Source organism: Drosophila mauritiana, chromosome 2L (assembly GCF_004382145.1).
Source record: "Drosophila mauritiana strain mau12 chromosome 2L, ASM438214v1, whole genome shotgun sequence".
NCBI lineage: Eukaryota > Metazoa > Arthropoda > Insecta > Diptera > Drosophilidae > Drosophila > Drosophila mauritiana.
Window position 1 is genome coordinate 15580861 of NC_046667.1, and position 25478 is coordinate 15606338.

The following is a 25478-nucleotide window of genomic DNA, read 5'->3' on the forward strand; positions in this document are numbered from 1 at the left end:
GGGCCGAGAAGCGTGAATGTTAATTTAGAAGCCTCATCCAAAAACAGCAGCCAAATGCAGATTCAAATGGGCATGCAGAAGCCGCGAGTCCCAAAAGCAGGCGACCATGTCGAGCCACGCCCTCCGGGAGACTGGGGGATCGAAACTAAAACTGCAAGCCAAGCCAACCACAAAAAGCTGCCATGCAGGATGCAGCTCCCGACAAAAGCCTCGACGCCGCCCCTGCTTACCCATAGCCAGGATCCTCATCCACATCATCCTCGGCGGCAGGATTGCGGATTGCGGCTTGCGCCGCTGTAACTCTTTTCAAATAATAATTAACAATTTATTCCCCAAACAGAACGCACACAGTCAAGTGTGCGAATGAGGCTGTCAGCGTTGGTCATATTATTAGAGGCAACGTGTTGCTGACTTTTTGAGGCCTGCCAGGCTTGAGGGAAATCATGCCAATGACGCTCAGCAAGAAACTGTCGGTATGTTAAGTGAGCATTAAAACTAGACATCGATTTAACACTATAACACAAACAATCGATCTATAAGGACAATAAAATCACGGATAAGAGGGCTCAGTCTTCATTATCACATAATTCAAAATTGTTTGGACTACAACTTAAGTTCTAGACAAATACAACTTGAAACTAATCCTGTGGACGAAATAAAGCTTAAATAATATTCAATGTCAATATATTACTCTTCCTTGTGAGGTAATTCAGCCAATATTACATGAAAATAGTTTCCCTTAAAACTATATATTTTAAACTATAAATTTGCATGACATCAATCAGATATTGGGAAAGAGTATCATACTAACAACCGAGACTTGTCATTGGTTTTTTGTAGCTATCGCTGTTGACATTTTGTTCGTAGGCGCTCAGAAGTATGCACTATATTTGTGTTTTTGCGGTTTCGCTTTGTATTTGAGCACTGCGCACACCAGCACACACCAACGCACACATTGACAGCCAGCCATTGAGCAGAGTCAAATGCATGTGCAGAACATTCCACGTCATGTCAAGCGTAAATGAGTGTCTTTCATTTTTGTTTGCCCCTCAGTCGGGGATCTCAGCCCTCAGAATCCAGCCCTAGGAACTCCCTGCACCCCCCTCCCCCTTTCACCCTGTCGCTTACTGTTAATTAAAAATGGGCGCCCAAAAGGATGGGGGCGGGGCTGGCAGTAACAGAAGCGCAAGTTGAACGCGTCGTATGAGTATTTTAATTAGTTTGCATAATTATGTGTGCTCCCTGGTCCTTGTGCTTCCCACATAGGCACGCAAACGCACACGCACACATATCAACCTATAGGTCCTTGGCGGCCACAACACAAAGTTACGAATTCCTTGCTTTCTTTCATCGCCGCCCCGAAAAACCTTTTCATCTGCCGCATTTTATGAAGGTTTAAAAACTTTTTGATACAAATTCTCATACCTACATGGGGACGTACGTGGGGTTTGATGTTTGAGTCCAAGGGCATTGAATTGTACCACTCGTCTTTCGGGTGCACTGAGAGAAAATTTCTAAATAATCAACTGATTTTTTTTAAATCGAATAAAGTTTCTATTGGATTACAGCCAAAAATAAACCAAAGTGTATGTGAACTTAAAATAACTTAGTATTTATCTTTGATAGGTTTAAATATTTTATGTTTTTCAAGAAGTGAAATGTAATAAATATAAGATAATTATTTTCTTAGAATTCATCTTGCGTATATTTTTGGTCTGTGCAGCGCCGTTTTATTGAAAAGTTTATTGATATTTGTCATATAATTCCTCCCAGCAGTTTACTTTGCCCGCAATGAACAATTTTTATGGGTTCGGTCTGGTCTGTTACTTCCTTGCTTTTCAGCAGTGAATCTGCATGATGCCCTCCATAAAATGCGGGAGATTCGCCTGCTATTTTTGTAGGTCTTTATTTTTGTGCATGGTAGCAGAATATTTACTTGCATTGGAGTGCCTTATACGGGGATTTATTAATTAAAGAAAACCGGTAACAGGGAATATCATCGGTCATAGTCCACTATTTATAACTATTTTGTAAACGCAGCTTCCCAATCTTAGCACTCAGAACCAATAATTTCAATTTTAATTTTATTTAGATTTTCTGTTTTTATTTTGTAAAAACTGGAGCACGGAAGGTATCCGCTGCGCTCGAAGTATTTTCGTGAATTTTCTTAAGATATTCATACAAGGTTTTAGCCTGAAGCGATGAGTTGTTATGCGCTCTTATGTATATCTTATGTATTCTTGAAATGTCGCAGTTGCTAAGCGCTGGAGGAGGAGGAGTGCTATAGGCACTTATGGTGCTCGGTCAGCATTTGGCCGGCGTAAAAACGCTGACTATGCAATTATCCATGGTGGTCTTCAAGAGGGTGCTCACATTACGCCTGCACTTGGTCTAAACTGTTTACTAACCCGCGCTACAATTTGTTTGCATTTGGCTGTTTTAATATGGCTGGTGACATATGGGTACAGTGGGTACCCGTTTTTTGCCCCCAACACAATTAAATGGTTAGAGAACGATCTAAATTAAAACCACAAATTAGCTACGCGTTCTTTTATCGAAAATTATTGATCAATGAACTCTTTTATCTGGTTCGCATCTTTGGTCTATTAAGTCTTCATAAAGTGTCACCCTGTCCACAATTAAATGAACAACCCCTTCGCTCTGATTTCCGCTCATAGATAAGCAAATTGCCCACACAACTCGCCCTTTAAACATATTTATCAAACTGAATAAATTTGTAAATATTCTGTGTAATCGTCCCACTGGCATGTTAAATGTTTTCAATGGCCCGCACACTTTATGTTAGCAACTATATAGGTTTAGTCATAAAAGCATATGCCCTCGGTTTACACCCGATTTGTCAAAGTAGCAGCAAAAAAAAAAAAACAATTAAAATATTAAACAATTGACAGCAAACACATAAAATTATTATAAACAGCAACAGACAAAATGGGAAAAAATTATTATATGAAATACCAAACGAACGACTGCAAAAACCTTTGCTTTAACATTTTAGCAATTAACATTCGCAAACAGATTACGCGATAAAATGAGCATAAATAATGCAAGGGAACCGGGGGGAAGCTAATGTTCGTGATGGGATAGGAAGGAAATATCCGATTCGTAGACTGGGTATTTTTTGTTTTGTGGGACGGTGGCACATAATTAATAGAGCGTAACAAATGACAATAAAATGCCTTTGACAAATTATTCAAATGCGGCTGAAGTATTCGGAAAAAACGTTTCGCAAATCCGAAATGGTAAAGACAATAATGAAATGAGTGGAAAAATAATATTTGCCCAAACTATAAATGCGAAGGGAAGAGATGACAGTGACTACTAGCCAATCGATAAATTATTTTCACAACTAATATTTATGCAGGATAGCTTTTTCCCTTTGTAGACAGCTGAATGCATGAGTATATGTATGCAAATGATTGATTAAAAAATCTTTGAAACAATGTCACATGTTCCTTTTATACCCTGATTGTGAATTTTTCATGTAATTAGGTTTTATTTAAATTTTAATTGATGGTGTAACAAGCTTGTGGTTGCAAATGCTTCGCTTTGAATTTTTTACGCTCGCATTTTATTTATTCAAACACTATTAAAAAGTATTTTTGCGCGTCATTTGGGATCCAAGCTTTTTACCAATTTATTTATCCCGTAATAAAAATGTACTTGATTGCAATTTTTACGCATTTGTTGGCCCTTAAATTCAATAGTCAAGTTGATTGAAAATTGACAAATTGGCGAAAGCACAAATACCTTGACAACGTAAGGAAATTCATTTTCACATAGTCATATTGTCCAAAATGAACAACTCACAAGATAAATGAAATATCTATAGTCGAAAATAGCGCGGGAGAAATAGAAAAAAATGTATTGAGGGCAATTGTCTTTCCCTACTTTTTGCCCTGTCAATATTAAATTGTATTGTCATTGTAGAGCGATGAAGGAGGAGGATATGCCAGGATATGCCTGGGAGTACAAGACAAACTAGTCAGCCTCTTTGATCTTGATGACGTCGATGTCGATGATGATGATGCGGCGCAATTTCTCAATAACAATTTCAACACCATCAATTTATTGTTGTTTGTCCTTTTGTACGATGCTGTTTTTGTTGCTCCCAGTTCGTGTTGCCATTTGTCAGATCCTTAAGGAACACAATAGAAAATTGATACATGTGGTGCGACCTCAAATATTGTCAGTGCGCGCAGAAAATATGTTGATTGGCACCGAACGAGTAAATTGAAGCTCGTAACGACTTGATATACATTTCGAAGAAAATTGCAGATCAGTTGAAGTTCTTAAAAAACTTAAGAAAATATTCAACTGCATTGTTATCTATGTTCAACCGCATGCGATCAAAGTATGATTTGCATTTAAAGGGCAATATCACTTACACCCTACATGATCCGTTCTCGACAATTTGTTGCCTAATGAAGAGTAGCTTCCTTCCAGGCGCCAGATGCTTAAGTTTATACAGTTGTTCATCACAAAATCCTGATTCCATCACCTCGGCACACCACGCATAAAAGGTTGCAACTTGCTTGCAGTTTGTTGCAAAGGACCTGGCGATGATGAAGAAAGGTCGACGTGCTGCGAGGTGAGTGAATCGAGTTTATATAGGAGCAAAGGAGGTCCTCCGTAGGGATACAGGAAAAGTTGCCAGTTGCCAGTTTCGAGTTTCACTTTCGTGCCCAAGTGATTTCCTAGGAAGTGGGCGTATTAGTGTGTGTGTGTGTGTGCTACCTTGCGGTGCACATAACAGTTAAGTAATGTCTTAAAACTTCAGCCATGAACAAGGTGAAAGTAGGAACCAACCACACCCATCACACCCTCTGCCCAGCCGCAACTTACACACAACAAATGTGCAAATTATGCAGCCTCCGGTAAAGTGCTTCAATGAGTGGGCGTGGCCTAAGCTACTTTTACCGCAAACTTTATTAGTTGGCCTCACCTTTCTGGCTTTCCATTATACGTTTTATGCATCCAGAAAAAAGTTTACCCCTGTTTGCTGAGTAGAAGTTAATCAATTTTCTAGTTGGCCATAGTTTAAATATTTAAAGCTCGCGGCATAGTCGAAGAATATTCTTAAGAGCCTTAAATAACTTTGTTGCATCCAACATATTGTAATTAGCCAACAGAGTACTTCATTTTCAGATTCCTTTCACGTTTTGCGTTTATAAAAAATCTTTAACGCAAAAGATATTATCTTTTATTAGCTTAAGAAAAAAGTTTTGAAAGAATGCAGACAAAGTTGATACTTTTGGTCCGTTTAACTTAGTAAAATAAAAAAGGGAACTTATCCCTCACTTTGTGACTTTTTTTAATTTAATTAAATGTATTTCAGTTAAACGCATCCTTCGGTGCTGTAAATTATAATTATCAACTTTCCAATAAGTGGGTCTTAAAGGAACGTAACTTTCTTAGCAGCCTTAGATAAACGAAAATTCTTCAAGATCAAGAGATTCCTTTAGTTGACCACTTTTCTTTGCTTGGGCGTGCAGAAAAAGAGCGCAAGAAAGTCGCTGAATGAAGAAAAAAGGAAGCAATTTTTGCTATAAAGCGTGTCCTGTGGCAAATTCCTTCGAGTCTCACATACACATACACCAGAAACCCGGGCATAATTGCAGTATTCTCTTTTCCTCAGATGCCGATTTTTTGCTTCTTTTACGCGTTCCGCTTTCAACGAATTAAATGGCATGAAATTAAAAGTTACTACGAGAAATTTTTGTGCTGCATTTGCAGGAAAACGTGAGAAATTATAAGTACAAAAGCGTGGAAATAAAAAGAAGGAAGCGCGAAAACATGCCAACCAAAAAAGGTACACTATAGTATATACAGTCCGGGAAAGAGCAAGTAAAAGAATGATAAAATATGAAAGTAAGTCTGGCCATGGAAATGGAAAATGGGAAACAGTTGAAAGACAACAGGCAAATCTACTTAAATATCCCAGCGAATAGTAAGCCTTTCTTTGCTCTTTCATTCTTTGTGAATTATTCGGTTGCCCCTTTGCGGGGATTCCCCTTCCGCAAGGATTCCCTTTGTGTCCCGGTTAAGTCCGTTTTGCGTTTTGTTCGTTTGTCCTTCCACGAATGGAACATTATGCAAGTTATTTTCGCAACCTTGTGGAAAAATATGAAATCAGCGAAATATATTTATGACTTATTTTGTCCACAGGACAAAGGACCCGCCCACCAAAAAAGCACAGAAGCCACGAAGAGAACAGAGCAAAAGTAACTACATGTTGGTATATTTTAGGTAAGGTAAGGGTTAAACTATATATGTAGTTATTGGACTTAGCTTAAATCTTTAATAGCTGAACTTAAATTAGCTTAGCTTAGATTTCCGAGAACTCCCAATGCTTGTACAGGGTATTTGTAGAGGAAATTGTGTGTTGTCTAAGGGTATAATCTATCATACTATATTTACAAAGCTGCCAAGATTATTCAAGGCTAGATTATATTTAAAAGCGTCCTTAAAATCACTGTCAACTACATTTTTTTTAATCTTTATATATTTACAATACATTGTGATACCCTTTTCAAAAGTATATACAACCAGACATTTTTATGAATATGTAAAAATACTAATAAAATTTAAATATAATATAATTTCAAATTTGTATGTTAATTTCCCACGAATTATTTTGACCTACTTAGTTTCCAAAATGTTCCCCATTACAAATATTTATTCGGTCTCTTTATGTGTGGGTTGTTTGAACGCAAATTTTTTGCAATCATTTACTATACGCATTTGTTTTTGCCCCTTGTTGTGGTGGGTTTTTGCTGCTTCAAAAGCTGCCATATAGTTTAAAGTGCTGTAAATATTTGCGATACAACAATGTTTGCACTTGGTTTGAAATTCACAGCCATTTTTTACAGAGCTTTACGCCATTTTTTGCGCTCCTCGTAGATCGAATGATTTAGGTATTTTTTGCCAGTTTATTTATTATTTTTATAGCTGGATTTTGACATGGATTTAGTGGGCGATATTTTGTTTAGCCCGTTAAACAAATATTTGACGAGCAGCGGGCCTGAATCGCACAAAAGTAATTGCTGCCGATAGCACAGGGAATATTTGAACATCGAAGTGTCAAACTTAAAGTTGAAGAGCACGCAGTTTAATTTCATTGGATCCTGCGCAGCAGATGGAGGCTCCTTGGCCTGGCCTAATTGAATTTCCACTAATCCAATAGATTAAGAAGCAGCAGCAAGAGTTGCTCCGTAGTTGCTTGTAATGCAATGCAGAAACAATAACAAAATTATGCTGGCCAACAGGAGAAGGAGCCGCTGACAAGTCTAAGGACATCCTAAGACACTCCCAGGATGACCTCAAAAGTGCAAGGCAAGTTGCGAAAAACAGCCGACTCTTGGTCCCTAAGAAGAGGCTTAGTTTTCCCTTACCATGCACTTTCTTTGTTTGTTATGTTTTTCAATTACAAAAATTTAATTAGCTGCGAAAAGAGACCGGCTTCTCCGTGGTAAATTTAAATCATGCATAAATTAGGAAATTTCCGCATTCCCGGTAACATCCACGTTTACTTAGCGGCACATTGGGCGCCACAATTAATTATATGTTGACATGACATTTATTTGACTTGCATAAATTAGTCAATTAGTTGATGAACGTTAATAAAGTTTATGGTAAACCGCTAGGGAAGGTGTAAGCGGGTTTATTAGTTGCTTTCTTGTTCATTGGGAAAAAGAGACACTATTCTTATGACTCAACTTATTTGAAAGAACATCTGTCATAATTTTTTTAAGTATAAAGTCTATATAGATTTACATATGTATATCGTCAATTATTAATTGTTATACTTCTTATTTTTACCCACCTTTAAAGACTTACGAAAATGATAATACTTATTCACAAGTTCACATTGTTTCAAAAGCAATAGAATTTACCTTTTTCACTTTACTCAAAGTCTCCCACTTGACCATTTGGCAGTGGCTTGTCCTGCTGTCAGCAGATGGAAAATTTCTTGAAGGGCAAGAAAAGTAGAGAGGAGGTCCTGGAAAGATCTTGATGGTTGTAGATTGTGTGCTCGCCGAACATTTTATCGCCTGCACTCAACGAAAAGGTGAATGACGATGGACGCACCAAATTTTCGACACATTGTGGCGTCCGTCTCTGTGTGAGTATGTGAGATGCACATGGCGTATACGCAATAAAAGAGCGACACTCAAAGCCGTGGTTATCAGAGGAGCTTCCCCCGGCCCCCACGCTTGTCGTCATTAGATTAGAGTGGAGCAAGCCCAGCGGAAGAGAGATAGAGATGAATGAGTGACAGAGAGGGAGGGAACACACAGCGAAATGTCATAGTAACAAAAAATTAATTAGATGAGAAAATGTTGGTGATTCCAAATTAATAATATTTGTTTGAATAATATTTGTTTAAAAGTTTATTTTATTTAACGATTACAATTTAAATCTATTCCTTAAAGAATTAAAATAGAATTTAACACTCCTAAGTGAAATATAAGTTTCATAGAAGAAAACGAATAATTCAAAAATATTGCAATGTGAGTAAATCGCACTCTTTCAAATCAAAAATACTTTCTTTATTAACAATTTTGTTCCTATGCTTTTTGCTAAGTGCACGAATTTCATGCACACATCGAGGAGACAAAAATTAAACTATGGGGCGTTGCCTTGCTAGGATGTGCGTTAAATTGTAAAACACGAGGGGCTGTGTGGTGCGACTTTTTACTGGAGAGGGGACTGTGGGGCAATGGGGCAAGGGGGCAAAAGGACTGCGCCCAGCTGGCCAGTGTTATCCTGGCTGTCATGCTGTGGCCAGTTCTCGTTTATTTTGCGTATTAGACGCTGCTATTTTGTGCTTATTGTCGCCATGGCCCTCTCTGTCTGGCAGCCATGTCCTGCCGTGTCCTGTTATTTTTCGCTTGTTTGGTTCCTTCGGTGTGCCATTGTCAGCTCATTTGTAATTTTTGGCACAACGATTTCAAATTAAGCAACCGGAAATGAGCTGACATTTTGTATTCTGTTTCCCATTTGGTCTCTCGTTCGTTTCGCTTTGAAACACTCGCATTCGGTAGTGCGCAGCTTAACGGCACTTTTGCGGTTATTCGTCAGGATCGGGATCAGGATCCATACGGGCAATCATCATCGTATCCGCTTGGCCGTCGTCGTTATCCTCTCCGAACACCCCACACACTCCCCCGCCTGCTGCCTTTCAAGTTGTCTTGTCTATTATGACAATATTAATATTTACATTTTACAGTTATTGTCTAGCCAAAGCTTCCCACACAGGGTATCCACCACCATGGATATATGTGTATAAAATATATGTGTATACATATAGATTCGTGTTCTCATGTATCCTTTCTGTTTTGTTTGCTGCCAGTGCTGCTTGTCATGTTTGCTGGCTCGTATGCATTTGGTATTTTCTTGTTTATTGCTTTATGTTTCAACCGCTGCTGCTCTATTTTCCACCCGTCCTACAGTTTTCTCCATGGATACAGCATCTTGTCAATATGGTTTCCATTTTGCATGTTGTGCATTAGTTCCGTTTGTTGTTGACCACTTCAGTCGCTGTCTCTTAAGGTTCAGACTTCAGTTTCTCCTTTTCATGGACGCCACGCCAGTATATTTTAATTCTCGATTTATTTAAATTTCATTAAAGAGAGATCCAATTAAGAATATGAGTAAACTTTAATATATTTCAAGCTATGCAGCACTTAATTCCGACGATAAATAAGTAAAGCATTTTATTTTATATACTAGCTACGCACAATTAATCGAACCGTTTATATGTAGTAGCCACTCAGAATTCTGTACGACCTTAGTTTAAAGATAAGGTTAGGATATTACGAATTAGTATTAATAGTAAATAAATATATGGGGGTTATTCTAATTATTAAATGGGAATTCCTGTTTCCTAAGAATTACATTACCGAATGTAATTTTACAGAGTCTGTTAACTTATCTGTTAAATAAATCCCAACGAAACTCCCTGTTAACAAGCAACCCACTTTTCGAACATGAAAGCTTTTCATCAACGACACACGAAATCTCTCTCTTAGTTGCTTTCTACCGCACTCTCTGAAATTTCCCTAGCTTCGGCTCGTGTTTCGTCAAGTGCCGAGGGCCGAGTGTCTCAGCTCTTTATTCTGTGCTCTCGCTGGCAGGACACGAGTACAGCCGAATTCCTTCGATTCCAGCTTCTACTTAACAGCATCGGCATCGGGTCCTTCAGCAGCAGCTGCTGTTGTTGGGATTCCGGCGAGGGCCGACAGCTTCCTGCCGCTGATGCTTCAGTTACGTTGATAATGTCAAATCGTTTGGTTCGCTCTGCTGTCGCCACCGCCCACGAGTACAACCACAACAACACTGCCAACGACGAGGGCCAGCGAGCCAATAAATTTTAATAAAATCTCCATCACAACAAAGAGTAAACAACAGCACAAGCAGACAACTCAAAAAAATCGTATAACAAAAATTGTGAAAGAATCTGCAGTTCGGTGGGACAAGCGAATGCCGGCTAAAAAAGTGTCAGAATTTGTGAAAATTAATATTTCACCAGAGATTTGAGTGTTTCCAAAACAAACATAAAACCCGAACACTGCAAACAGGACAAACTTTTTCGTTTCGCCAAACTTTTATTTCGTACACACTTTTTTGGTCCTACGCGATTTGCTCGCGAAAATTATGAAAAATATGTGAGAAATGTGCAAAATCCGCAAAATACTAAAGTAAGAGCAAGAGGGCATAGGTCAAGCCCTATTCTCCAGTGCGGGATATATATTCTGGACGGCCCCAAAATCCCCTGACGTTGTCCTTTCAGTAAACCAACCACCCACCACCGCCCATCTAGTGTCATGTGTATGTGCGGAAAGAAAAGCAGCCGAGTTGAGTGTGTGTGCGCCTGGGTGTGGGAAGTCGTGTAACGTGCTAAAATAAGTTAATTTATTGCCGGCACAACAACAATCACAACACACAAAGACAACAACTGCCGGCAGTCATAACATTTGTGTTGTTCACCAGTTACCCAAAGGTGAGTTACTTTCAGTTGAGCGTTCCGACTGGGTGATGATGATATCTGTATCTGTGATTTTGCTCCGGCTTTTTGTGGGACTCTTAAAATATAATTTACAGTCATGTAGGCTGTGGATTTTGCAAAACAAAGCAGATTTTTGGCAGGAGAAATATGTTTTGGCAATGCGATTACACACAAATAAAATACTTATTAAAGATTTTTAGATTTGTATTATCATTCAGAAATAAACTCCTAAGAGAGAAAGACTCTCTAGTTCTAATGGTTTTAAAAGTTGGTTTGTTAACCTGATTGGTTAAGAATAAATTTGATTTTTTGCCGTAAAAGACGCTTTAAGCCAATTACTCATGCTGTAATAACCTGCATTAGCCATAATTCGATTTGCTTGACACTTCGTAATAACTAATTTATCCAAGTAGATGAATAGCTTAGAATAATGAAACGACTTGTGCCGTAAGTCACATTACAATTACGCGTTTGTGAAATTCATTTACATTTTAGAATTTTAGTAGTGGAAATTATAGTTCTGTGTCGTCCTTTACCGACTCAGCAAAGGCAATTTCCCATTGTGAAAAACAATGGATGTGCCGCCATTAAGAATTCAGTTGACCCAGTATGTTGATATTTACATTTGAACAATACATTTCAAGTTAAACCATTTTAGCCCATATTTGATGGTAACTTTTGGATAATAACCAGGTGGTTGAAATACCAGAATACAAAACCCTTCGAATGTTTTCGGGAACATTATTCACCGGATATGCCTCTGGCGACTCGACAAAGTGTTTTTCTGGAAACCGACAATAAAAATTATGCCGTTCACTTAACTTGTTTGGGCGCAGATTCGTCTGAAGAAAGTGATGGAATGGCCAATTGTAAGTGAAAGGAGATTTTCAAATGTTCACTCAGATCTTGGCAATTTGTTGTATAGATTTGGTTCAGACCTACGCCATTGACAGAAGGCCATCAGTTAGAATTATGAAGAAAATTCTGCAGGCGCATAAAAGGCGCGGCTTGGATATGAAGTTTCTAAAATATTGCGTGTAAATATATTGGGAAAAATTATTTATTTCCATTGAAAAAAGGGGTCTCTAGCCAATAACTATACTACGAAATATCATGCTAAATTTTAATTAGACAATACATTTGAGTTTGGTTTTTGTGCTTCCTTACCAAAACTAATGTATTAGTTTGTGAGCCAAATTAAATTGAGGTTTAATTAAAAAAGAAATTTATGGCTAGAAGTGCGTCAATTTGTTTTCAACTGCGGCAGTTTTTAAACGAAAATATTTTGGTGACTCGAACCGTTGTCAAAAAGTTCGTTCAATTGACCTGTCTTCGCTATACAAGCGTGGCTAAAAAATACAACCGAATAGCTGAACAAAAACTGTCAGATCCATGACCTACATAAGTACGTCGTGTAACCAAATAGATTGGAAGGTTTTCGAACGAATATTTTGTTTTTCCCCCGCATTCGCTTCGTATGCAAAACCAAAACAAGCAGCTTTCAGATTTTGACCATTTTTCCATTGTTTTGCTAGCCTCTCGAATGGAAACTTTTGCCTGCCCATTTCATTCCTTTTTTGCGGGCTAGCTAACAAAAGTTCGAATGTTAAATGATTTTCATGGCGCAAACTTTGGCAACCCTGAAACTGGACCCCGGTCATTTGTTAGCCTGTCAGAAAGGTAACAAAAAAAGGGCGCAAATATGTAAGTCTGGCTGACACGTGAATTTATTGCATTCAAAAATATGAAAAGTTGCAATAAAAAGTGCAACAACAGGGTACTACAGGGTATTAGTACAGCGGGCCAAAGCAGCCCCACTCCCAGCAATTTTTGCATTTGTTCGGCACAAAATAGAAAGGTGGCGCACAACCGCCGCTGCAACATCCGCAGTTGCAGGTGCACTGCATGCAGGGCAGCAGGGGACCCACGGGGCCGCAGGTCAAGCGGTACGAGACCACGGCACAGGGCGGAGGGCCACAGCATCCGCCACAGGATCCACCACCACATGAGCCGCCACATGATCCGCCGCAGGATCCGCCGCAGCATCCTCCTGAGCCGCCCCTGCAACAGGAACCACCAACGCAGCAGGATCCGCCACCTCCGCCGCAGGGCTTACGACCGGACCCACAGGATCCAAACTGCGGTCGGCATCGCGGCGCAGCACAACTCATCCTAGAAATTACTTAGCCCTTTGCAACCTGTTGCTAAGTACTTGCCGCTAAAAAAAATGCTAAATACTCCGGGGCAGTGATGGACAGTCAGCTCACAGCTCCAGGCGCCTATTTAGCACCTTTTTTGTCCGCCAATAGTCACAAGTACGCTGGGAAAATTTTATAGTTCCTGTCGAATAAAAACTCTTGCAGTTCCCTCAAGTATTTCCTGGAAAAGTGACACTTAAGGCAAGGATACATGCGGTTGAAATCATTTTAAAGCAGGAATAATCTTATATATTTGCTTAAAGTATTGGAGACTAATTCCATGAATAAATTGCAATATATTTGGTAACTTAACCAATCTTCTTCCTTTTTGGGTCTATAAAAGCACTTTTCTTCCATCAGTCTATTTTTGTCACCAGAACATTACAATTAAAATTACATTACAATTATAAACTCCGCCTTGCGGTACCATTTAAAACCAACGTATGTCGGCTAGGAATATCCAACCAGAACCACCACGCTTCGTCGAACCCATGTCCTCTCAGCTACATTTGCACAGTTGACCATGCGTGGGTTTGTCTACTAGATCCTCACATGCAGACACCCTCTTACATGGCCTCTGGTCCGTCGGGAGATATTGTAATTGATTGTCTCCGCCTGGATGAATGGGAGGTGGATTGAAGTATCATGGACCGGAGTGGCAAAAAGTTTCATCACGGTTCGTTATTCGGCGGATAGAAATTTGCATGGCCAACGGTGCGGGTTGAAACTCTTGGTAGAAGTGATAGGATTATGAAATTGTTCTTAACAGTATGCATACTCGTATTTTATTTTGTAACGCTTACTTGATTGGCTGAGTCATAGAGAATACCAATACAGTAATTCAATTTCTATATTTCTACAAGATGACATAATATGGTATCCAATTCTTAATTGATTGAAGATCCCGGCTTTGGGTTTTCGAAATTTAGTTCCATTCTTTTCACTTGAGCATCAGTGTGCCATCCACTTTTTGGTTCCGATTTAGCCAGCTTTTATTTTAGGCCAGATATCCGAAGCGAACTACCCCGAGGGCGGCGTCGATGAGATTGTCAATAGCTGTCAGAGCGAAAAATCGCCTTTGCTCCCTGGAAAACCCATTCCACTTCAGTTCCTTTTCCACTTCGGCACCAAACACTCGATTTTGTGTCTGCTCCAGGGCCAATAACTATACACCACTCCCCCCAAAAAAAAGTAAAAAGAGCACACGTTTCGGAAAACCTAAACCAAGTCAAGATGTGTGGTGGCTGGGCCTGTGCCTCCTACAATATCGCCTGCTGCAATCCCCGTCTGTCGACACTGCGATTCTCTGGCCGCTGTTTCGCACCCACGCCCTGCGGTCCATGTGATGACTGCTCCATTTACGGCGGTTGCTGCGGTGGCTGCTGCGGGTGCTAGCTGAACTCTGACCTGGAGTAGCCACAGAGTTGGGTGGGGTCCGGAATTTAACTTTCTTGAAGTAGGCCTTGGGAACTGCTGGCTGTTGTCAGCCATGAAATAAACACCATTCAGTCCCAGTCCAGTCCTTGTCGGAACAACAACCTTAAACTTTCACCGGGGTAAGTTTCATTTATGCTTTTATAAAAATTTTTTAAATTTTATTTTTAATTATTCACATTTGTACATAGTTCCCACATCCCTTTCCTAACCATGTGTGGTGGCTGGGCTTGTGCCTCCTTCGACCTGGCCTGCAATAATCCTCCCTTGTCCACACTGCGTTTCACCGGTCGGGACTTTATACCCACGCCCTGCGGTCCTTGCGATAAGTGTTATGTTCTAGATACTAGCCGCAAGAAGAACACCAACAACTGCTATGTTCCGCACATTCTGTCCCCACTGGATGCCCAGCTCTGCACACTGGCGAGTACTCAGAAAAAAAAGGAGGACGAGTAATCGCCAGGAGGAAATGCGGTCTTATACTACTAAAATTATAAGTGTTGATCTTCTTGTACCACCCATTTCCATGGGAAACCAATAAAAATTCGAGGGACTAATACTGAAGAAGACTGTTTGTTGTACCCTTAGTTAGAGAATTGAGCCTCCGCAGGCAAATCTCTCGTAATGCCACAAAACACCTAATCGATCTTCAATCCTGGTGTATATTTTCTCATTTTTCATATGTATCTGTATCTGTATAGAAAAAGAAGTAGACCTCAAGAGAATTCGCGGATCTGCATAAAGTTTGAAAGCTTAGGATATTCAGTCCTGGTAAGATTTGTCAGCTACGATTCTGGTATATTTTCTCATTTTTCTACATGTATCAAAGGAATATGAAATTTCTCAAGAAATTTAAGCCATAGTTAATAAGAAGTAAGTACATAAATTTATTGAAAAGCTCGAACCATTGTGTAAGGGAAAATGTGGTTCAAACCAAAAGCACAAAAAAATTTCACGTCTTTTTCTTCAGGAATTTGTGTTCATTGGGTTTCTCAGTAAAAAGGCCCAAAGCAACCCCATTCGCCGGCGCAACAGCACCTGTTAGGAGGACATGTCCAGGGTCCACAGGGAGGATTGGGTCCACAGCAGCAGTTATTATAGTTCATGGCTGGCAGAGCGGGTCCGACGGGGCCATAAGCCAGGGCATAGGATACCGATCCACAGGCTCCTTGGCAACACATCTTCGGGAGGATAGGTTAACTAAACGAGATATTCGATAGAAAATCTTTCGGGGAAATTAGGACAACTCACATTTTGTTTTAGGCAAGAGAAATGCTTGAGTAAAGATTTCCAAATATGTTTAAACACGAAATTTTTTCGTACTTTTGGTTTATGTACTGGTGAAAGCGTACGGAGCTGTTTACAAAACAAGTAAATAGACTGGAATGAGTTGAGCTAAGAAAACCAAGCCCATGCTATGGGAAATTCTTCCCGAAGCCAACTTGATGTGGAAAAATTTAAAACCAGCTAGAAAGCCAGAAAGGAAATCAAAGTGGGCTAGAGAAACTGCCTTTAAAATCGATCAAAGTCAAGTTGTTGATGCTGCTCTCCTCCTGGCTGAGCTCACAAATTTCACACATCAATGATTTAACATCGAAGCGACAAATACAAAAAATTGAATTTCTCTAACGACAAAACAGCAGCGCAACAGATTCGCCCCTCTGGCAAAAATAAGAAATCATTGAAACATGTCTAAAAAAAAACGACGACTCTGGGCAGAATAACACCAGTATGAGATGGGTTGGAAGATGCCGAAAGGATTCTTTACAGGACTCGCTCTAAACTGGGGCAACGGCAATGTCGAGGCAGACATGAAAGTCTATTAGACTCAACGAAGCAACCTTAACGCTATTTTCCAGCTTCCTTCGCTTTTCGGGGGGGTTAATTTTAGGGCATGTGTGTGCGGGACAGGATATAGGATATACAGGACCTCGTGTGCGTCTGCGGGCGTTGTGATTCACAAAAGCTGACAAGCTCATCGATCCCTGAACATTAGCTAAACATAAATTACGCAGATGACTGCACAACAATTGAGGCGTTTATTATAATGTGTGTTCACACTTGAGGCTTTCAAAAGATGCACTCACAGCACATACATATATGTATATCCATATATATGAGAAGGCTGTAGCAGAAGACTAAAGATGTAACTTATTTAAACGAAATTAGAATTGTTCAAATGGTATTAAATCGGCCAGCTTGAATATTGAATAAAGAGAAGCAATTGTTTTGGTTGTGATCAGCGTGCACAGCAAATGTCATATAACTACGCTTCAATGGATAAATATTTGAGCTTTTATCATAAACTTAGGTTTGAAATCGAATATGATGATTGCAAAAGAAGATTATAACTGAAAAGTATTTCATAATATTTTGTGCAATCTAATTTTGTGCTTGCCTTAAACGCTGCATTTTATAACAATTTCACAAGTCCTCAGTATTAACATTGACAATGAATCCTTCGCTATTTGGGATTCCATTTGCCCACATTATTTATTCATTCAACTTGTTTAAAAAGCAATTTACATCGATTTACCTATAACAGCGCGCTGTTGGAGAAAAGGAAAAACCACAGACCCCCAGACAGTTAAGAACTATTGCGAAACTCATTTCTAAACGAACCAAAAAAGGGAACCCAGCTTCAAGACTGCAATTGAGGGTCCTCCACATTCCTTCGAACCGAAAAACAACACCCCACTTAAGATAATCTCATTGGTAGGATGCCAAAAACTTATCCCCCTGCACACACACACAGTGTATAAAAATGTCACCACAAAAAGGGCGAAACACCAGGGAAAAGCAAAACAGCAGGGTAAACAAGTGAGGCTTCAACTAAAAAAGGTATTTCCTTTTAAATCAAATACAAAAATTTCTGCCGGGATTCCAATGCCAGTGCCTCTTGGCCGCCCTGCCTCTTTTCTCTTTTTTCTCATTTTTTTTTCTTTTCCAAGTGGATACGATGGGCACTTCATTTCACTCCAAAAACATATTGAGCCGGGCCACTTGAGTGTGCGCCAAGAGATAAGCGCAATTATATGGCTTCCACTCCCTGAATCCGGACATAAATGGGAGACCGCAGGGGCCGCAGGACATCGGGACAGTGGACACTGGCCAACCGCCCAGCGTAAACTGTATAAATTAGGTAAAAAGGAGAACTTAACGTTACTTATGTGACACGGCCTTCATTGAGACAAATGTGCGGTCTTTAAGTGCAACGCTATTTTCACTTTTTTCCTTCGAGCACTTTAAATTTATTTGCCACAAGAAGCACGACTATCGGGCCACCGATACTCTCATGCCCCGAAATAAAAAGGTATACAAAAGATGTGAAATTCCTCTGAACTCTGGCATCTCACATTTTGTCCCTGGTCAAGTGCTCGTTATGGGCAATTTCTGCTCAAACTGCTTTCTGGGTGCTTTTGTTTTAGTTTCTTGTTTTTTGCTGACCGCATGCTGAGTATGGCTCTTCTATTTTGTGTGGGCCTCCATTTGAAGTGCCTTTGTGGCCGATCTCAAAAGAGGCAACTTGTCAAGCATTGGTTTTCGGGGAAAAGCTCATAAGTGACCATTGAAAAGTTTACACTACGAAGTTGTCAATATGTAGGAAATATTCTTAAGTGCAGCTTATTACAAGTTGCCTAAAAAGTATTTTTCTTTTTGGGCATTCCTGCTGCTTTGTGGAGTATATACATAGTAATATTATTACATTTTCAAGAGCGGATAGTTGTCTCTATTTTGCATTACAGTATTTGACTGCGACAAAAAATATTAATTTGTGCAACAAAACAGACACTATAAACATAAAATCATATTGAAAATTATAATCTGTTAAATATGTACCTGACCATATTAGACTTTTCCATATTGGCTAACTGTCTGAATATTTGCAATGCTCTCTAAAAGGTTTAAAAAATTATACTAAATACGAAATTGAATAAAACCTAATTCCAGTTGAATTCAGAGCCTTATTCTTAGTGATTCTTTTATAGGGCATTACGATGCATAAATAGTAGCTGAAATTCTGGCGTTTCTTTAGCTCTTCGCTTCTATTTGAAGTACAAAATATTTTCGTTTATTTACCCAACGCCGCCTGGTTCCCGCCTGTCGTCTCCTTGGCACCGTTGTCGTCTGCAGGATACTCCTGCCGCCACTCCTTGGAGCGGCTGCCTTTTGGTAAGTCCTGGTTGGTCTGGGCACCGAGTATTTTTTGTATTTGTTGTTTTTTTTTTCACTATATGCTATTTCTTTTCTAAGCGCTTTTGCCATGCGGCGTCAAACGTCGGGCGCCAATCCTCGTGTGCGTGGGTGCGTATGAGTGATTCTTTTTCTTTTGGCTCCATCCCCCGGCCGTTTCATTGGGTTTTTCTTCGCTTTTCGTTTGGTAAATGCTGCGAAACATAAAACATCAAATGTAAATTGAAAGTCGTTCGTGTGTGAAACTGAATGTGTCATCAGTTGAAGCGTTTATCATTTTTTTTACTGCTTTTCGTATTCGTTTTTAGCTTCTTCGACCCCTCTGCTGCAATGGGGATTGGAGGGGGGAAGGGGCAGAAAAGATGAGGGTTTTCTTTAAAAGTTTAGATTTTATTTGCCGGCGTGTCAAGTTGCCTTTAAACGTTTTTCTGGCTAAGTTGTTTGCCTGCTGAATTGTCTGCGCACTGCCTTGTAAAATCTTTCATTTCCTTGCCAAAACTCGACAAATGTGGCAGCGGAGGTATCAAATTTCACATATAAATATGAATATAAATTTGAGCATATGAATGGCTAGCAATATATGGGCATTGTCAATTGAATTGTGCAACTTGTCTTGAATGAAGCTAGCTCACGAAACTGTTTTCGTTATCTTCGTCATTGCATTCACAAGGATTTGGTATATCTCTGCCATAAACAGTTTAAATGTTTAAAAGGTGACCCCGATTTGGCAATATATGTTTTTAATTGCCCTGCGATTCGGATTTAATCGCCTGACTTTCCAATTTATATGCATGAAGTATCAAGAGAGAAAACTAATTTGGCAAAATGCACCCTCAGAGAAAAAGCATCAAAACAATGATGGCTCTTTTATTATTGAAATTTATTGTTCTTTTTTTCACTCCTCTGCTTATTTGCAAATTATTTGGAAATTAATTGAATGCTGAGAAACCCAGAACATATTTCATTTTCAGCTCGAACTTTGCCCCCCATTGCCCCCTATTTTTTTGTATTTGCCATGCAAATGTCAAGCTCAAATAAAACAATGGATGGGTAAATGCTGGTGCAACAACGACAGCTGCCAACTAGAGCTGTGGTTGCCCTTAGTCAAGTTGTCGCCTTTTTGCTCCCTTTTGTTGCTACACTGGTTGGTGGCACTAACTTCATGTCAATCCTTTTGTGGCTTTGCCGGTCGTTTAATTTGAATTTAAAATGTTATCCCGCCAAATGCAATAGACACAGCAGAGCACAGCACAGCAACCCAATTTCCCCCATCGGTCACCCCCCTCTTTTGCTCGGCACTCATTTTCCACTTATTTACAATTACCACATTTTATTATATCCCCCTGCCAACCAGTCAGCCAGCCAGCCATCCAGCACTTAACCATTTTATTTATACCCCTGTTTATATTTGTCACACTTTTGTCTTTTGTTCCAGCCACCCACTTTCAGCCCCCATGGACCGTTTTTAACTGCATTTTTGTGTGTCTGTCAAATCCTGCCACCTTCTCCATCCTCCCAAAAACACAAAAGCCCCTCCCCACCATAGCAGACCTTGCAGATTTCGATTGTATTTTTGTTTATTTTGTTGCAATTTTAATTACTTTAATGAAAGTTTTAATTGCGAAATAGCAAAAACGCAGCGAGCGACAGGGACAGCGTGTGCAAAGGAGCACACAAAGCGGGGAACTGAGTTGGCCAAAAAGGGGGCTGTAATGAGTTTTTGTGGTCTAAGAAGAAAGGTTGGCAGCTGCACGGCAACGATGACGTGAGCACACCCAGCCAGGTGAGCTTCTATGCCAGGTGTAATTTCGCGAGAAAGGGTCTCTGATGTTAAACGAACAATGGAAGGTGTGCTTGATTGACCTTTTTGGTATTCAGGAATCGTTTATAATTAGTATGGATTTTCTCTCTTTATAGCTCGCTAATATGATTATACTAGGTTTCTATTTTAACAGAATTAATGAATGCAAGAAATCATAATTACATATTATAAAATCTTAAACATAGCTCGATTTCTTAATATTTAACTTGTTATCTTCAAATGGATTAATTAAGTACCATCGAAAAACTTTACTTCCCGTATTCAAAAGTTTCATAAATGCGACACAAAACTTGATATGACTTCAATATTGAACAGATAACATTTCCGTAAATAAAAACAACACTTTTAAAACACATAAAATGGTGTTTAGCATACGATTTATATAATAAATCAACTTTGGTGATCATCAGTCGACGTTTTGCGATTCGCACATATGGCAACGGTAATCTGATGTTTCCATCAACTTTGATCTGCTTGTAATTGCAGTTGGTGGTTGCAAACGCATCCATTCAAACACAGATAGGTTGACATTTGCATACACATCTATATGCACATGCACGCTCCACTTGACCCACAAATCTAGGCAAGCAAATCGGCACAAAAATGTTTGTCATACTGGCTCTCGTTTGCAACTTCACTTCCGAACCCGAACCGAAGTTGAAATAAATTGTGCAAACAATTCGAAAGCCACAAGGTATCAGGCAAATGAAATAAGTGAGCCGTATCCAAGGCGGAGCGGGGATAAAAAAAAAATCAAATGAAAATAGAATGGAAATCAGCATCAGGGAGGGCCAATGAACTGCATGAGATGCAGAACCTGAAAAGACGGAATGCGAAAGCAATAGAATAGACTTTTTACTTACAATACATTACACATTGCATAATGGAGCCGTTGACTTTCAAAGAAAAATAAGTGTTCTTCGATTTTCATGTTTGTTAATCTACGAAAGCAGAGATTACCTCAGAAATGGTTAAAAAAAATCTATATATATTATCTTAATAAATATGATCAACACAAAGGAAGAGTTACGAAGAAATGTAAATTTGACCATTTTCTGTATTATTCCTCTAAAAACAACTTCAGTATCATAATTAAGACGACTATTATTTACTATAAGAATTTTCAGCCAAAAACACCATTAAGCAATTTTTGCACTTTTAGCATTCAACATTTTATATTTTTTAGTTCTTCACTACGTTCACCGTAGCATCGTTAAAAGCATTCGCTGTCGGTTGGTGCCCATAAAGTGCATTAATGCTTTGCATGCTGTGCCCAAACTGCAAAGTCCAAGCTTAAAAATATACGTACCCAATTATGTACGTGTGTATTCAGCAGAGAGCAAAGAAAAAGATACGTAAAATTGCATTTTTGGCAACAAGCTTTTAATTGCATTTTGTATGTGCTCATTACCTTAAATGCAGTGTGAGGGAAATCTCATCCAGGGGGACCTACAATTAAGTTGCTTTTTAGAATGGTTCTGCGTTGCTAGTGCTTGGATCGACAAACTTGGCAAACTTATTCGGAAACCAACAAAAAGTAAATAAAATGCCAAAAGCCTTAGCATTTTCGAGAGGGGAGTTCCGTATATTTTTATTTGGAAAAGTAAAACTCATTCAATGTAAACTAACTGATCGATCAAACCCATAAAAAACATCGGAGAACGCTATAAAATTAAAAAATCTGATTGCACCTATTTTAAGGGTATTAAAAAGTGCTAACTTATTCAAAAGGCCAAATTGGGTAGGGGTGTATTTGTGTCACTTTTGTTTCGAAAGAGTGTAAAACTGGCAAGGGCGAAAGGAAAATGGCCAAAAGCGAAGCCGCTTCTGAAAAAAAACATAAAAGAGAGAAGAAGTTTTTGCGACATAAACAAGCAAATGGAATGGGGGCGCTTGTGTGTGTATGTAAATGAAATGGGCATGTGAGTGTGTGAGTTTTATTTAAATGAAAAATAATTAAACTGCGGATTGAAGTTTCCCCCAGTTCCCTTTTTTTTGGCGCAGAGGAAAGACAATTAGGAAATGCTCGTTTACACGGAGAAGAGGGTATCAGAATGGGATAAAAGGATTGGGAATAAAAATAAAATTCTACAGAAAATAAAAGTTTTATATCCTCTTTAGGACATTATAGAGTTTCTTATATAAACGCAATATACCATCCAAGGAGGTTATAATATGGGATGGTAAAAGACCATGCATTGTGTAATAATAGGAAAATAAACGAATTACAATTATATCTATAATAATTAACACGACTGTTAAAGCTATTTATCGAAGGATTTTTAATTTGCCAGCTTGTCCTGTTTTTCTTGTTTGGTCTTCCTTATATTTTTTCTGTGGATTAAGTTTTTGTCCAGGGTCTTAATGATATTATTTTTTCATTTACCCTGTGCAACACACGCACGGATTAGTGTTCAAATGAAATCGATTTGAGAGTGTGTGTTTGCTCTGCATCTGTGTTTGAGGCGATTTTTAATTAAAGTACTGCAGTTAATTGCATTAATCACTGTGTTTGCCGAGAGTGTTGGGGCGTGCACGTGGTGCTGAATGCCATCAAATGGATCTGGTCCGAAACACTTAATGAATTATTCAGCTGCATTTTGCTGAATTATTTAATGTGCAATCAAAAAGCAATAAAATTTAGCAGTGCTTTTGTTTTGGAATTCAAATGGCTGTTATTTAATATTAATGTTTAATTATGATCCTAAATGGCTTCAGTTCGCACTTAATATTTATTTCGTAACCGACAACCCCTAAAATACTGAAAAATTAAATATATAAGTTAATTTATAATGGTAAATAATAATTTGGAATATAATAGATAGAAATAACAAAATTATTGCTATAATTGAGTACACTTAAAAAAAATATTTTTCCCTTTAAATCTAATCTAAATTTGAATTTTCTTACAATTACAGTTGAGTTTCTGTCGCTCAGAAAACTATTTCTACAAAAAAACTCGAATTAGGCCAAATTCAATTGACATTTATTGGCCCATATATATTTATAAGGACCAAAAGGAAGCAAAGAAAGATCGAGCAAAGAAAAATAACAAAACGGAGGACACAGCCCCTACGCAAAAATAGTAAAAATATCTATTTCAATGGCGAAGACGACTATTCCGGAGGCAAGCACCCGTCACATGCAAATGGCCAAACGGTGGAGGACGGAAAAGGACGTCGGTTTCCATGGATTCCATGGTTCCCAAAGTGGGCGTAGCTGCATTTGCTGGATATCCGTGGTACTCCTACTCATTGTGGTGCCTGGTAAGTGAATTATAAACTGAGCGAGTCCAAATCACAGCTAAGTCAAGTGACACAAAGTCGTCGAAGGACGACAAAAACTTTGATGAGATGCTTCAAAAAGTTCGGCAAAGCCTCCAAATATAAATGACAGCCGTCCGGGTGACAGACGAAAGTCCTAGATGAGTCCCCCCGACTTTGGCGATAATTAATTTTTAAGCCGCGCAAAATGAAGCGAGGACAAGTGGCCGAAAAGTGGGTGGGGAAAGTGCGGCGGTCGGAAAAGCTGGCTAAATGGAGCGGCAAGCACAGAACGGAAGACGAAATCAATCGTTCGTAAAATAAACAAATCTTATTTTTCCGCAAACATTATTTCTCATCAGCCGACGCGGAGGCGAAAGCACATTCAGCAAATGGCAATAAAAACAACAGTGCTGCGATGACAACAACATTTTTCATAAATACGCGCATTCATCTGCATGAAACGATGGTCAGGAAAAGAAGAAGAGCGAGCAGGAAACAGTTTAATAATTCGAGGGTGGACCGTATTGTTCTGAAACATAAAGGGTGCTTAGCTCAAACAAATACAAAATAGCTTTGAAAATGTTTTCTTTTCTAAATTAGTAGCTTATTTTAATATATTTAATATTTATATGGCGATTGATTTTATTCTATTATGTTGTTGTATTATGGTATTATATATCAATAAACATGAAATATAATATAACATATAGAAAGGATATAACATAGAAATGTATATAACATAAATGTATTTATAATAACATAGAAAGGTTAAGCGATCAATTGTCGGATCTGCCCCAATTTCAGTACTCAACGGATTCAACTCATTGAGCTTGTCTTCTCCTCTCAAATGCCACCATCCAACCGCAACAAGGCCAAAATGATGATGTTGCAAAAGAAACTACGATACTAAATATACAACCAATGCCTCTGAATGCCGTTTTTGCTGTCTATACTCATTTTTCTGGCCAAAAGGCGCGAGCAGGACATTGTGTAAACAAGCAAAACAAAAAGGCAACTTAAGGCCAACAACAACAACAACGGTAAAGGATATATAAATAAAGATAGATGTATATGAATGGGTAAGGCAAGCAATTGCTGCCTAGAGACGGAGAATATTTCATAATTTTTTGCGTGATGAAGTCGCATTTGTTGGGATTAAATGAGATTTTCTTGCAATTACCGAATGCGTGGTTAGGGCACAAGTTTTATTTATTTCCCGCTCGTCTTCCCTTGCCAACCAAATCCCCACAGTACGAGTACTCTTCGAAATTACAATTTCTGTTGGTTAGCAGCTTAGCCGAAAAACATTTCCTGGCCCTGGTTATTGATTTGAAACTTTTTTTCGGTTGCGGCAAAGTTGCCTTTTCAATTTCGCCACAGCTCGATCGATACTTTCTAATTTATGCTAAACGCACATACAAAAGGGGCTCGTCGAAGGGAAAGTGCTTACCGTGACCATCCCATTGAGGGGCAAACAATAAACAATGCACTGCATCGCATGTGGGGATTAAGTGGAAAACTCATCGGCCCCGAGC

The 25478-nt window shown here is 39.0% G+C and overlaps 6 protein-coding genes across 7 annotated transcripts in view; 4 read left to right on the forward strand and 2 right to left on the reverse strand.

The window, feature by feature from the left end:
• The first annotated feature begins 106 nt into the window (after window positions 1-106).
• Window positions 107-12256, forward strand: LOC117137529. The gene is made up of 4 exons (XM_033299019.1): window positions 107-296; window positions 11482-11636; window positions 11688-11898; window positions 11955-12256. The coding sequence occupies exons 1-4, from the start codon at window positions 107-109 to the stop codon at window positions 12068-12070; spliced, it is 672 nt and encodes a 223-aa protein (XP_033154910.1). The 3' UTR covers window positions 12071-12256.
• LOC117150405 overlaps window positions 10327-25478 on the forward strand; it is a 40227-nt gene continuing 25075 nt past the window's right edge. Inside the window, exons 1-2 of the mRNA XM_033317268.1 lie at window positions 10327-11023; window positions 23596-23943. Coding sequence (XP_033173159.1) covers window positions 23781-23943 — 163 coding nt within the window. The 5' untranslated portion in view covers window positions 10327-11023; window positions 23596-23780. The remainder of the gene's footprint in view (window positions 11024-23595; window positions 23944-25478) is intronic.
• Window positions 12735-13414, reverse strand: LOC117150406 (keratin-associated protein 5-5). The gene has a single exon (XM_033317269.1). It carries the CDS (start codon window positions 13198-13200, stop codon window positions 12820-12822), a length of 381 nt encoding a protein of 126 aa, XP_033173160.1. The 5' UTR covers window positions 13201-13414; the 3' UTR covers window positions 12735-12819.
• LOC117150409 (male-specific sperm protein Mst84Db) lies at window positions 14315-14642 on the forward strand. The gene has a single exon (XM_033317274.1). The coding sequence runs from the start codon at window positions 14461-14463 to the stop codon at window positions 14620-14622; it is 162 nt and encodes a 53-aa protein (XP_033173165.1). The 5' UTR covers window positions 14315-14460; the 3' UTR covers window positions 14623-14642.
• On the forward strand, window positions 14698-15228 carry LOC117150407. The gene is made up of 2 exons (XM_033317271.1): window positions 14698-14783; window positions 14853-15228. Exon 2 carries the CDS (start codon window positions 14875-14877, stop codon window positions 15115-15117), a length of 243 nt encoding a protein of 80 aa, XP_033173162.1. The 5' UTR covers window positions 14698-14783; window positions 14853-14874; the 3' UTR covers window positions 15118-15228.
• Window positions 15525-16052, reverse strand: LOC117150408 (male-specific sperm protein Mst84Dc). Of its 2 annotated transcripts, none has more exons than XM_033317273.1 (2): window positions 15913-16052; window positions 15525-15842 (listed from the first exon to the last, which is right to left on the reverse strand). In XM_033317273.1, exon 2 carries the CDS (start codon window positions 15840-15842, stop codon window positions 15654-15656), a length of 189 nt encoding a protein of 62 aa, XP_033173164.1. In that variant the 5' UTR covers window positions 15913-16052; the 3' UTR covers window positions 15525-15653. The 2 variants fall into 2 exon arrangements, with proteins under 2 accessions (XP_033173164.1, XP_033173163.1); XM_033317272.1 differs by having other exon boundaries at window positions 15525-15861; window positions 15913-16051.